Source organism: Amphiprion ocellaris, chromosome 1 (genome assembly GCF_022539595.1).
Source record: "Amphiprion ocellaris isolate individual 3 ecotype Okinawa chromosome 1, ASM2253959v1, whole genome shotgun sequence".
Taxonomy (NCBI): domain Eukaryota; kingdom Metazoa; phylum Chordata; class Actinopteri; family Pomacentridae; genus Amphiprion; species Amphiprion ocellaris.
Window position 1 is genome coordinate 11,786,334 of NC_072766.1, and position 14,894 is coordinate 11,801,227.

Below are 14,894 nucleotides of genomic sequence, written 5' to 3' on the forward strand. Positions count from 1 at the left end.
CCACTAATCACTGCACACATTAGCAGCATGTGCTAACTGTGGCTAAAGAACCACATTTACCAAGACAACTATTCAGTACAAAGCCCTAATACACACCAAGAAACACATTAAAGACGACTTTACTGCTGGAAGCTGCAAGCCAACGCTTAAAGAACAAACTAAAGCAACGGAGCCAAACCCAGTTCAGTGGTGGAGAAGCAGAGGAAATGTTTCACTGCAGCCAAATAAAGCAGGAAGACACTGAGCTCCTCAGGTGTTCCTGATAACACCAAGCAGCCACCTGGACAGCCAATAGGAACACGGCTTCCTGGGAGTCCAGAGGGCTGGTTTAGTGAAGGAAATTTAACTTAAAGTTGAAGCAGAAAGTTATCAAAGAAAGTTGAAAACCACCTTCTGATACCTGAAATCTCTGTTTTCACACAAAGAACACCTGAACATGTCAAACTGGTTCCATAGTAGAACCATCATTGTAAAAATGTCATAGTATGGTGTGTTGCTCAAAAAACATTAGGACCCAGCTGTCAGGGGACAAACATGTAAGAAACATGACAACAGAGAGAACCCAACCAGTAGGTCACAGTTTATCATCCCCCAGTCATCTCCTGAAGTCCATATGGTGAGAGACATCAGTATCTGGTTGTTAATTTACCAGAGGATGCTTATAATCATGCTGATGTGGTCTGTACTCTACAGTATTTTAGTGACTCAATAAATGCCTAAGTTGTTTTTTTAAAAATGCTTTTCAGTTTTTAATAAACATTTAACAGCCTATATGTAATCAATAAATGGCCTTTGCCTATCTTAAGAAAAATTCACTCAGAACTCTGATATGTTAACAGTACTAAATAAATCAATAAATACATGCATACACACAAAAATAAGTTAATACATTAACTGTGTTAAGATAAGATTTAGATTTTAAAAAAGTTGTTTATGTTTTTGCAGAATCCAGTATTCCACACTGGTTGGTCATTACATTTTATTAGTTTCATTTCACTGTTTAAAATGATGCCACCAGCCATATATGCACATCTGCAACATCATAGTGTGTATCTGGAGGTGTTTTTCACTAGTTGAGACTGGTTTGCATGAAATATATCCAACCAATTGCACAGAATCAGTGAGAGAAAAGACGCTTTATGCATTATTATTTTTAAGCTGGATTCTGAAAATATTTTACACAACACAGTGGCTATAAAATAATAGATAATATGGTGGCCTTTTGCTGCAGGATTTGTGAGTGCAGTAGAATGTTACCACCCAGCACTAATTGCTTCAGGTGTGTTGTGCTGATTGTTGAGGTGAAAGTAAGAAGCTACCCGCAGAGCTGCTCTCTGATGTGACTTCTTGTTCATACTTTTTGATCTCTTTAACTGCCTATTTTTGACCTCACGTCAAAAATGAGTCCGGTCGCACTCATGGCTCTGTGAAGGACAATGTATACAACACTTAACCTCTCGACTTCTGCGGACTCCAACCTGTCAGACTACCAGAGGCTGCAGGAGCTGAGCCACCGTTCCATCAAAGTGAGCATCATCGTGGTTTTGGGCGTCGTGATCACTTTGGGAAACATCGCAGTTCTGCTGGTGATCACCTCCTCGGTGGATGGTTGGTCCAGAAACTCTCGGTACCTCCTGCTCTCTCTCACTGCTGCGGACTCTGCGTTCGGGCTGCTGGTGATGCCCCTGAATCTGTGGGTGAGTCTTTTAAAGGACTACACCGATGGGCCAGACGCGCTCTGTCACGTCGTGGCCTTCTGCAACGCCACCGTCTACTCCACCTGCATGTACACTCTGGCCACCATCAGCCTGGAGAGGTACATTGCGGTGTTTTACCCACTCCAATACACCTCTATGATGACCAGGAGAAGGACGTTGCTCCTCATTGCCTTCAGCTGGTGTTTCCCCCCGTTTCTACTGTTGCCCATTTCATTCCCAGATGGCATCATCGAGGTTCATTTTTCCACCGCGTCACTGGTCTGCAATCCATCCTACTCGTCCAATGTCGGATACTCCCTCAGCTTGACGTGTTTCATATTTTTCCCTTGCTCCATCATCATGACATATGCAAACCTCAGAGTGTGGTGCGCAGCCAAAAGGCAGAGACTGAAATTGCGCAAATATAATTGTGCGCGTCGCAGCAGACACAATGTGGCATCCAGGGTTCTGGTTCCTGTGTTGGCTGCCTACTACACCTGCTGGACTCCCTGCATGGCTGCTATGATCTACAACGGCAAGTAACATATAAGCCTTAAAACTTGGAACTGTTGGGCAAAGCTTTAAACTGAAATGCAAGGATCTGCTATATAAATGACTTAAGTTTCCTGATAAGTCTTCTATGAAAAGTTGCTTTTATTTCTGAAAGTTTTGCTATGAGCCACAAATCTTAGTAATTTTTTTTCAATTGACCACTATATATTATGAGAATATTTTGCTAAGCTTCACTTTGTCACAAAGACCAGACGTGCCCAGCATTAAAAGTGCAAATTATCATCCAGTCCTACAACAAAATCTACATTCTGCACATACATATAGGTGACAAATTAAAGGAAAAGGTGTCTTAGTACGATGTTGAGTCAACATGTGCTACCACATAAACACATACACTCATTTATAGATCCATGCATTTGCGCTATATGAAAATATTTATTTCTCAAATAACTGAACTTGGTCACTAAGACTAAAGATGACAATGTTCAGCTTTCAAAGTGGTAATTAGAACCCAGTGATACAACAAAATCTAAATTCTGCACCTAGAGAAGGGTGACAAATTAAAGGAAACGACAACACCAAGTGTCTCAGTAAGGTGTTGGGCCACCGGAACAACTTTCATGCACCTTGAACACGATTCTTTCAGAAGATATTCCCTCCTTTGGTATTTTTATGATGGCGTTAGAAAGTGTTCTCTAGCCATTTGGTCCAAAAATTCCCATAGGTGTTGAATCAGGTTAGGATCTAGTGTCTGCAACGGCCATATCATATGATTCCTATCATCTGCAAACTCAGAAAAATCATTTTAGTGGCTCCTCATGTTGTGCCAGCATGTGCTACCAGAGCAGCTTCAATGCACCTTGGCATTGATTCTCTAAGTCTCTGGAACTCTACTGGAGAGATGAAAAAACTTTCTTCCAAAAGATATTTTTCCTTTGGTGTTTTGATGTTGGTTGTGGAGAGTGCTGTCCAACATTGCAGTCCAAAATCTTCCAAAAGTGTTCTACTAGTTTGAGATTTGGTAACTGCCAAGGTGCCATATGATTCACTTCATCTTTAAACTCGTGAAATTATTCAGTAACTCCTTCCCAATCCGTGGGAGCTTTGTCATCCTGAAAGAGGCCACTCCCATCAGTTTAAAAATGTTCCACTGGTTAGTTTAAAGGCGATCACTCAGAACAGCTTTGTATTGATTTACAGTGACTCTTTCCTCTAAGGGGGCAAGCCATGCCAGTAAAATTCCCCCCTGAGCCACAGGATTCCCTCACTGTAAAAGTCAAAGGTTCAGATTTTCCCTTTAATTTGTCACCCACCTTTACATACTGCAAAAAGTGGATGAATGTGTAGTGTTTCTCCTGCGTCAGTGTCAAACCACCTCATCTAAGAGCATCACATCCTATTACTATATAGCAAAATGAAGAATGAAGAAATCCAGCAAAGTAACTAATGCAATCTGTTGATGTGTATAGCTAGACTAGGTGATATCTACTCTTGCAAATTATCTTGGAAAATGTAATAACAGGGCAGCTTGGAGTGTAGCTTCTGATGCGGCCAAAACTAATCTCACTAAAAAAGTGCCACATTAATATGCAGTGGCTGCTTGAACGCGTTCAGTACATGGCAGCAGTTTTGTATTTGATTTTAAGGTTTAAGTTGTTTTGGATTGTGTAATTTGTTACCTAAAAGACAAAGTAAGTTAAAGTTGACAGGTCTTTGTTCATTTAGGTTTATTGTTATGCTCTTTATTATAAGAACGTTAATATGGTCTTTGTTTTTTAAAGATGTACATTTATGATCTTTTTCTCCTTCTACAAATCTTTCTGTTGATTTTATCTAATGCTTTGCTGAGATGAAGAGCTGCTTGTCACAGTTTTTAGTATGTAATTCTGGGCATGAATCTACTAATTCAAAGCCAGTTATATGACTCAGACACTTTTTGACTTTTCTCATTTACTCCAACCATGTGCTGTCTTTGCGTAATCAAGCCTGAAAGTGGAGTCACAGCCGAATATTTTTAGAAGTGAAGACCTTTTCCAAAGAGGGCTGTAATTTATCTGATGTGGATGAGAATTCTTCAAAATGAAGCTGACAGTCTTAACTTAAACTTCAAAGCGTGCTGCTGTCTATATGCTAGTGAATCTGATTGTAGTTTCCTCCTCTCTACCAAATCTAGCAGTTAATTTTGTACTTTCACATCAAGACTATAAATGTTAAGTTGATGGCTTCATGTCGTTGCTCTCAAGGGAAAAACTTGCATCTTCAAAGGTGTTTTTAATGTGTTATCTGTTGATATATTACATGCTAATCTGTGGTTTTATAAGTTTATATGCAGTGCCTATGAAAAATGTTAACCCCATTTGGAAGTTTTCTACTTTTATTGCTTTTTAACATTGGATCATAGTCTAGTATAGATAGATAGATAGATAGATAGATAGATAGATAGATAGATAGATAGATAGATAGATAGATAGATAGATAGATAGATAGATAGATAGATAGATAGATAGAACCTTTATTGATCCTGCAGTGGGGAAATTTTCGGTGGTACAACAGCAAGAAAACTGAAAAAGCAGATGCACCTTTGGATGCAATTACCACATTGAGCCTGTGTGGATCAGTCTCAATCAGCCCTGCACATCTGGCCACTGCAGTTTTACCTCATTCTTCTTTGCAAAGCTGTCAACTTGTATTGGGATAGTGAATAAACAGCCCTTTGAAGTCCAGCCTAAAATTCTTAATTAGATTGAGGTCTAGGCTTTGACTCGGCCAACTCTGCAACATTCAGCTTGTTGTTTTTCAACCATTTCTGTCTAGCTTTGGCTGAATGCTTTGAGTCATTGTCTTGCTGAAAAACAAATCATCTCCCATGTCGCAGTTCTTTTGCAGACTGCATCAAGTTGTCCTCCAGGATTTCCCTATACTTTGTTGCATTTATTGTACTCTCTACCTCTGCAAGCCATTTCCTCTTTTCACAGAATTGATTGAAATATTCTTTTGCCTTCATGGTGCAGTTATAGCCAAGAGCAGTGATTCACCAGTGACCAGTGACTGGACCTTCCAGACACTGCACTCAGATAGCGGTCACTTTAAAGAGGACAATACTTACACAATCACTTATTTTATATTTTATATTTTTCGGGAGAATCTTTTTTTTTGTCAACAAAGTCTAATTAAAATGGCCAAGAATCAATGTTGAAAAGTGCAAAATGTGCAAGGGTCTGAATACTTTTAATAGGCACTCTGTACAGTCATGGACCAGCCGTATCTAGACTGTTGTTCATTTGGAAGCTGCTGTCTTATGTTAGCTCTGTTGCTGTCCTGCTATGGATGCTTGTCTTACTTCAGTCTCCATGTTTCTTCATGATATGTTCAAAGCATATAGTTACTCTGGATGGCATTACATTGGCCTCCAGTACTACTGTGAGGAACCTCGGTGTTATCTTTGACCAGGACATGTCCTTTAACTCGCACATAAAACAAATCTGTAGGACTTCCTTTTTCCACCTGAGAAATATTGTGAAAATCAGGAACATCCTGTCTCAGAGTGATGCAGAAAAACTAGTCCATGCATTTGTTACTTCTATGCTTGACTACTGTAATTCCTTATTATCAGGTTGTCCCAATAGCTCTCTGAAACATCTACAGCTGATCCAAAATGCTGCAGCCAGAGTACTGACGGGAGTTAGCAAGAGAGATCATATTTCTCCTATATTGGTTTCTCTTCATTGGCTTCCTGTTAAATCTAGAATAGAATTCAAAATCCTTCTTCTGACATATAAAGCTCTTAACAACCAATCTCCATCATATCTTAAAGACCTGATAGTACCATATTATTCTAGCAGAACTCTTCGCTCTCAGACTGCAGGCTTACTTGTTGTTCCTAGAACCTCTAAAAGTAGAATGGGAGGCAGAGCCTTCAGTTATCAGGCACCTCTCCTGTGGAACCAGCTCCCAGTTTGGGTTCGGGAGGCGGACACCCTCTCTATTTTTAAGACCAGGCTTAAAACCTTCCTTTTTGACAAAACTTATAGTTAGGGCTGACTGGGGGACCCTGACGGGGTGAGCTGGTGTTTTCATTTGCAAAACTGACTTCCCCTCTTGACATCCCTTTAGTTTGCCCCTAGTTATGCTGCTATAGGCCTAGGCTGCTGGGGAACCTCTCTTGATGCACTGAGCCCTTCTCTAACTACCTATGTATTTACTATATATACCATTATTGCATTACATTCACTCTGTTTCTTTCTGTGTCCTTTCTCCGAGTGTCCCTGGTCCCAGAGCTGGATGCTGGATGCTTCAGATGTGTGGCTGTGTTTTATGGTCCTTATGTCCCACCCCCCACCTCTCTATCTCTACCTCTACACCTCTATCTCTACCCTTCTACCTCTTCCCCTCTACCTCTATCCCTCTATCTGTATCCCTCTATCTCTACCCCTCCATCTCTATCCCTCTACCTCTTCCCCTCTACCTCTATCCCTCTATCTCTACCTTTCTACCTCTTCTGTCCCTCTCAACCCACCCGGCCAGCAGCAGATGGGTCCCCCCACATTAGAGCCGGGTTCTGCTCGAGGTTTTTTTCCCTGTTAAAAGGGTGTTTTCCTTGCCACTGTCGCCTTTTGGCTTGCTCTGGGGGTCAGGCATATGGGTTCTGTAAAGCGTCTCGAGACAATTTGACTGTAATTGGCGCTATATAAATAAAATTGAATTGAATTGAATTGAATGTTTTCTTCCCCACAGCAGTGTCAGGGAGCAGCGTACCAGAGTGGATAGAATTTGTCGTGGTGTGGCTGCCAACGTCCAATGGTTTCCTCAACTGCATCTTCTATTTCTGGATCAACCGAAGCTTCCGCAGGAAATTCCATCTCGTCCTTCAGAGGCTGGCTCTGGCCGTCTGCCCTGAGCTGGCCAACACTCTGGGTTGCTGCAGCACTTCGAACACGCACTTTGTGTCAGTAATTCGGGATAATAACAACAGTGTCCACGAGCGTTCTTCCAGCGTATCCTCCACCTGCACCCTGCTAACTTTGGCTTAGGAGCCGTGGACCTGAGGAAGGTTAAGGACATAATCAGTGACCTCTACAGTGCCTAGCAGGACTGGACAACTGAAGCCATGCTGCTGACACATTCCCACATAAGGTATCAAGGGTAAGAGATAAAGTAATTGATAACATAGGCTGCAATGCAGATGGTATGATACTCAGACAGGCTATGATGGCAAGTATTCTAAATAACGACTGGACAGGCTACATCATTATATTTTGAGTTAGATGGATTATTCTTATTTTTATTTTTTTTAAAAATCTAATTTCAGTCTAAAAACAGTGTTCAGTTGACTGGAACACAACTGAATTTATAACTTATTAGGATTTTTTTTTTTTTTTTTTTTACTCATTCACATACTGCTGCCAGCATTTGATTTCCTGTCAGAACTTCATCTTAAACCACCTTTTAGTTGTTTTATAATTAGCCATCAACCTCGTCTGGGCCTCAGAAAGGCCTGCCATTATTCTGCATCCAGCTGTATAATCAGTCTTTTAATAATGTCAGCTGTTGCTTTATTACACCTGTTGCTCAGGTCAACATACAATATTTTAGACATTTGAGGTTAGCCAATTAGTTCATCACAAGAAACGGATATGTAGATTTATTTTCACGTGAGACTTTGTGAATACCACTAGCCGATTACCAGCGCTTTGAATGACGGAGGCCATCCACCTCTTCTTCAATTTAAACTGTGCGTCAAAGATCTTGGCATATAACAGCTTGGAGAAGTTAACCTTTAACTCACAGCATTTCAGTGTGCGCAAGGAGAAAAGTAATTAGCCATCTACACTGTAGAAAGGTCACCACATTTGTACTGGGAACAGATAGGTTGGGTAACTTCTGAGGCTCTGGTTGTTTATTTTGAGATATTAAGCCCAAGATATTCCTTTTCAGAGAGTTCAGCTTCAGTATGGATTCAGCTTGGCAAAGGCATATTGTCATTTTTGAATAGTTTTCTATCATGGTGAAGATTGGTTACAAGATCAGTGACAGTGTTTATACAAAAACATTGAAAGAAAACTCAGTAGCATTTTATGCAATGTATTTTAGCCTTTATGTTGCTGCTTGGCATTACAATCATTGGAGTTTGGCACATGATGGATGAGCATCAGAGGAGTCACTAAATTATGTGAGAAACAAGACTGACCTAATAATGTCCTTTTGTATGTATATATTTTGTTGTTTCTAAATTTCTAATATTATAAAGACTGAATATTTGATGATGTAATGATTTATGGATGATCTATGAAATAAAGCTTTTGAACCGTTTGAGTGTGAGTCTTTACTCTAAGTTTGATATTTACAAATCGATCACTGGCTTCATAATTCATTGAGCTTCCAGGTGTATATATAGACCTGTTGTTCTGTTGATGTTCATCCTTTGTATATTACAGAACTGCAGTGAAGCTAAGATAAATATTATTTAATGGATTCATACAAAATTTCCTCGGCTGGTTCAACTTGAATTGCTGCATACCATAAAACTGAAGAACTAAACAGATCTGTCAGAGTAACCGTGCGGAGTAGTGTAGCTTACTACCAAGCCTTATAAGGTTGTTCACTCCTATGACAGCGTGTTTCTGCATGAGCTGTTCTGCCTTGTCAGGCAAAATACAGCGCGGTTCTTCTCAGTGAGCGTCTCTGCTTCTGTATGCTGTGGATGTATCTCCAAAACCTGGTTAAAAAAAAAAAAAAAACCTGCACCACCAGGAAATGCTGCTGTTTTTCTCCTTATTAATAAATTATTTTGTTTTCATTGCAGAAAATGGTACTTTATGCATGCAGTGTTTCCTCTATATCTACTGCACAGAAATGCTAAGTAGCGGGCTAATGAAGATTTACAAGTTGGATTTCTCCTACACAGCATATACAGCACCCATGTGGTTTTATAATAGGCAGTTTGTGGAATATATAGAATATTTTCAAGCAGGATTTATTGCCTATTGTCTATTGTTGTGATAGCAACCTTTATTGCAAAGCGTTACAATAAAATCAGATAATTTAAATGGAAAGTTTTTATATGTATAGTGTTGTGCAGCTTGTGCATTTCATAAGACTCTTTGATATAAAGCTTCTAAATTTAATGTGTTGTTGATTATCAAAGAGACTTTTTCCTGTCTAATTCCTGTATGTAAAACAGCTCCATCACTAAGTTAGTCCTTCCTCAAAAAGCCTGACATCTCATTTGATTTTGGTAATGGTTGCACTCTGCTGCTTCTTCTGATGAGATGTTGAATTCTGATGAATAATTTGAATTGGATTATGGTAATAGCTACCTACCAGGGCCATGTTAGATAACAGGTTGAGCCAGGGGTATGGAGTTAGAGAACATTATCCAAAATAATCATAAGATGAGAATATAATGCGTTGGCTTTTGCATAATGGATGGATACAAATTCCATTGATATTGGCCCTGCCGTTGTTCCTGGCAGACGATGAACATCAACAAAACAACAGGTCTACATATACATATATGAGGTCAATGAATTCCGAAACAACAAGTAGTCTCGGCAAACTGTTGATGCAAAATATGAATTAAGCAAGAAAAATTAACAGGCATATGTGAAGGGATGTGATGACTGTATGGTTTGGAATCGGAAATGAAATATCCACAACAAAGCAACTCATATTTTTGCGGTTCAGTACATAGACCCAGACCCACAAGCATGACGCTGGCAGGAGAAAAAAATCCCTTAATTCCTCGGGTGAATATAGTGCCTTCATTGGTCTCTTTCAGATTTAAAAAAAAAGCTGGGGATGTTTTCATTGTGAGAGCTGAGTGTTTTAGTGAACCTTTTAGGCAGTTGTCGAAACTGCAGAATCCACTTGGGATTCCCTCTGTAGACAGATACTGGTTCTCTGTATGTCTCTGCAACCATTCAGTCCCCTTGTGTGTGAAAACAAACAACAACAACAAAAACGAATCTGATTTAATCCTGTGTAAAACAACCAGTGCTTGCTATGTATTCCATGAATATGTGACCTTTATCTCAAACTCAGACCTTGTCAGAGACCAGGTTTATTCCTGCAGCATCCATAAGTTTTTTTCCTTTTTTTTTCCAGCCGTTTGAGGTTTTCGCCTTGCAGGTCTCCCAGGACACTGGAGTGTTGTGCATTAGCAGCCTCAGCTCTCCTTGAGGGTAGCTGCTGATAGGAACGACAGGCGATTCAGTCATGGGGAAAGATGTTCATCTGAGGGTTTCGTATGCTCCTACAGATACAATATGCTACCTTATAGGAGCTCATCATTGTCTCTGCTCATAACTCTTGTCACTATGTTAAGACATTTTACTGAGAAGCTGAGAAAATATCTTTAACAACAAGACATAATACAGATCCAACATAATTCTAATGCATTACTTGTATGGCTTACTAAATGAAACAGTACCATAAAATGCTTCTGTTGTAAAATGCTGTTAATCTGTTGTTCATGTAACATACTTCCAAACTAGTGGAACATTGCTTCAGACAGACGGGGGAAGAAATAGTCCGGATGTTTACAGATTAACAGTTTTGTCAGTGTATTGTTCTGAATTATGACTTCATATCCTCTCAGCGCATTCGGTCTTTATCAATATTCATCCATCACAGTGACAATTGTGCATTTTGTTGTTTTCATCTTTCACACCGCATCTGGAAGTGTTTTTATATATAGTTTTCTCTGCTGTTCAGTGCTAATAAAAACCTGGAAATACTAAATTCTGAACTCATTTTAGACGTGTACATCTTCACTGTTTCTGGTAGAAGCAAAATAAAACAGCTGCCATATTAATATCTTGAGGTTGCAGTGCCATCTTGTGTTTATAGAAAGTATAGCATGGCAGAAACAGTGGAACCTAGTGAACATTAATAATATTTTTCATTTTTTGCCGAGATGCTAAACAGATTGCATTGCTGTTGTTTTATGCAATTAAGAGCGTCTACTTTTATAGTGTTCAAAATTTTTGTATTACCAGTACTGAGTTTCACAAAACCCAGTATAAATAGCACATGTGGCATTGGAGTCTTTTACAAAAAAAAATAAAATATTTTTCTCTTCATTAATTCCTGTTATAATGAGATCTGGCTCTTGATATATTCTACCTGATTAAACGTGATTAAAAAGGAGGATTCTGTGGGTGATGATGAGCTTTCTGTGCTGTGAGGGCTCAAGTGAAGGTTGCAGATCGAAAGGATTTAATTTCAGTCACTGCCTCTCTCCACTTACATCTCTCTCTTTTCCAGTCAGTGTAGCTGAGGAGAGAAGGAGTACACACAAATCAAGTATTATTTACTTTGTGCTGTAACTCTCTACAAGCTAGATTCCTGTAGGAAAATTAAATCGGAATATAAGTTCATAACCTCTTTATCAGCTACCTTAATAAATTGCAAAAATTTACCAGGTAATATTTGATCTATTCCACTCACCTTTCTGTAAAGACTGAAAAGAGCACGACACTTCTTGTTATTAATCTGTTCCTTATCATCATGGTGTTGTAGTTTTAGAATGTCACTGGTTTTTTTGCTGTATATTAAAGGACCTCATTGCCTTTGGTGCCCGCTGAATGTATAAAAGCCAGGAGCAGGAGCAGAGAGGGAAATTAAATCAGGCTGTTAAATATTTTATGTCTGTATTCCTTTCAAATTAGCACAGTGCTGTTGTGACATACTGTCCATTGTTGAGTTCATGAATATTTCAAGGAAAAGGAGCACTGTAATGGTATGTAGTTTCATTATTGTTTGAGAGTATTTAAACAGGACTAGTCAGAGGCGTGCAGAATGATCCAGCAGTAGTGACCACACACAACACGAGGCTAAGAGAGAAGCTCCTTTCACTTTAATTGCCTCATCTGACAAATGATGAGTGTGTGAGTGGAGTTCTCTTGGGCTGCTGCAATCTTAGATGTTAGCTGAAGTAGACCTCCTGAGTGCTCCACACTTCTAGTTGTTGTCTCAACAACCACGTACTTGTGTTCAGACTCATTCCTTGTTCCAGGCATCAAACTGGCATTTTCAACTCAATCTGACATCCAGCAATTACTGCCACATCAAAGGCAAAAGTTTTAAAGTAGTGTCAAACCTTAAACAAAGCACGCTTTACCCACACAGGACCCACTGACAGAACTAGTTAGTTTTGTTTCAGCATGACCAAGTTTTTAGCACATTTATGCTAATTATTCTATGACACAATTACTAAAGGCAACACTGTAGATCTGAAATATATTTTGAGTAAATATTTCTGAAGGAAGGAACATTTTTAAATTTATTTTCAAGTATTTCAAAGCTGTTTCATTCAGGCACTAAACTTAAGTGTTTTAGATCCTTGACTGAGATAAGTTAACCTTCCATTTGGCATTTTTCCCCCTTCATTTTCCTGCATATAAGCTCAAATGCAATAACAAAGGTTGTACATACAGCATTTTCTTGCTGTGCACATAAATCACTGTTTTGTACTTTGCCACATGCACAGAAGAAATTACTGGAACAATAGTTGACTGAACAAATGTTTTGTCAAGATTGATAATCTATGCCACTTATTGTGTTGAATACATATAAAAACTAGAAAAGCACTCAGAGAGTGCAGTATTCCGCCAAAGATGCTCAGATCACTAAAACGTCATGGTTTAGACATATTAAACTATGACATTTTTGTGATATTTTGGATGACATACTAAACTATGACGTTTTTTCCACCTTTTGGACAACATACTAAACTATGACGTTAATTCCACATTTTGGACGACATGCTAAACTATGACATTTGAGTGATATTTTGGATGACACACTAAACTATGACATTTTTGTGATATTTTGGATGACATACTAAACTATGACATTTTTGTGATATTTTGGATGACATACTAAACTATGCCATTTTTGTGATATTTTTGGACGACATATTAAACTATGACGTTTTGGTCACATTTTGGATGACATACTATACTATGACAACTTTGTGATAATTTGGATGACATATAAAACTATGACGTTTTGGTCACATTTTGAACAACATACTATACTATGACGTTTTGGTCACATTTTGAACAACATACTATACTATGATGTTTTGGTCACATTTTGGACGACATACTAAACTATGACGTTCTTCATCAAATTTTGACGACATACTATACTATGACGTTTCTGGTGATATTTTGGACGACATACTATACTATGACATTAGTCATCAAATTTTGGACGACATACTATACTGTGACGTTTTTGGTGATATTTTGGACAACATAGCATACTATGACGTTTTCACAACACGTTGAAAAATCACATTTTTTTTCGACATAGTATACTATGGCGTTTTCTTCCGCCAAAATTCATGATTTTTTTTTTTTCAAAGAAAACCTTTCTGAAGTGTTTTTCATGGCCTCCTTTACATTATTTCATCATATGGCACGTTTTTACAACATGTTACACATGAAAAATCGCATTTTTTTTCGACATAGTATACTATGGCCTTTTTTTGTGCCAAAATTCATGATGATTTTTTTGTCAAAGAAAACCTTTCTGAGGTGTTTTTCCACGTCCTCCTTTACATTATTTCATCATATGGCACATTTTAACATGTTGAAAAATCACATTTTTTTTCGACATAGTATACTATGACGTTTTTTTTGTGCCAAAATTCATGATGATTTTTTTTTCAAAGAAAACCTTTCTGGAGTGTTTTTCACGGCCTCCTTTACATTATTTCATCATATGGCACGTTTTTACAACATGTTGAAAAATCGCATTTTTTTTCGACATAGTATAGTATGGCGTTTTTTTTGCGCCAAAATTCATGATGATTTTTTTTTCAAAGAAAACCTTTCTGGAGTGTTTTTCACGGCCTCCTTTACATTATTTCATCATATGGCACGTTTTTACAACATGTTGAAAAATCGCATTTTTTTTCGACATAGTATAGTATGGCGTTTTTTTTTGCGCCAAAATTCATGATGATTTTTTTTTCAAAGAAAACCTTTCTGGAGTGTTTTTCACGGCCTCCTTTACATTATTTCATCATATGGCACGTTTTTACAACATGTTGAAAAATCGCATTTTTTTTCGACATAGTATAGTATGGCGTTTTTTTTGCGCCAAAATTCATGATGATTTTTTTTTCAAAGAAAACCTTTCTGGAGTGTTTTTCACGGCCTCCTTTACATTATTTCATCATATGGCACGTTTTTACAACATGTTGAAAAATCGCATTTTTTTTCGACATAGTATACTATGGCGTTTTTTTTGCGCCAAAATTCATGATGATTTTTTTTTCAAAGAAAACCTTTCTGAGTGTTTTTCACGGCCTCCTTTACATTATTTCATCATATGGCACGTTTTTACAACATGTTGAAAAATTGCATTTTTTTTTCGACATAGTATACTATGGCGTTTTTTTTGCGCCAAAATTCATGATGATTTTTTTTTCAAAGAAAACCTTTCTGGAGTGTTTTTCACGGCCTCCTTTACATTATTTCATCATATGGCACGTTTTTACAACATGTTGAAAAATTGCATTTTTTTTCGACATAGTATACTATGGCGTTTTTTTTGCGCCAAAATTCATGATGATTTTTTTTTCAAAGAAAACCTTTCTGGAGTGTTTTTCACGGCCTCCTTTACATTATTTCATCATATGGCACGTTTTTACAACATGTTGAAAAATCGCAT

General features: G+C 38.2%; 1 protein-coding gene across 3 annotated transcripts in view; it reads left to right on the forward strand.

Annotated features, from left to right (window-relative positions):
* zgc:162592 (uncharacterized protein LOC561993 homolog) overlaps window positions 1-14,894 on the forward strand; it is a 41,859-nt gene that overhangs the window by 4,245 nt on the left and 22,720 nt on the right. The window contains exons 1-2 of one of the 3 annotated variants that reach the window (XM_023274209.3): window positions 1,252-2,232; window positions 6,945-7,594. The exons of 1 other annotated variant lie outside the window; for it this stretch is intronic. In XM_023274209.3, the coding sequence (XP_023129977.1) occupies window positions 1,437-2,232; window positions 6,945-7,240 (1,092 nt within the window). In that variant the 5' untranslated portion in view covers window positions 1,252-1,436 and the 3' untranslated portion in view covers window positions 7,241-7,594. Of the gene's footprint in view, window positions 1-1,251; window positions 2,233-6,944; window positions 7,595-14,894 lie in introns of those variants that run through there. One more of the 3 variants, XR_008602501.1, reaches the window with a different exon arrangement.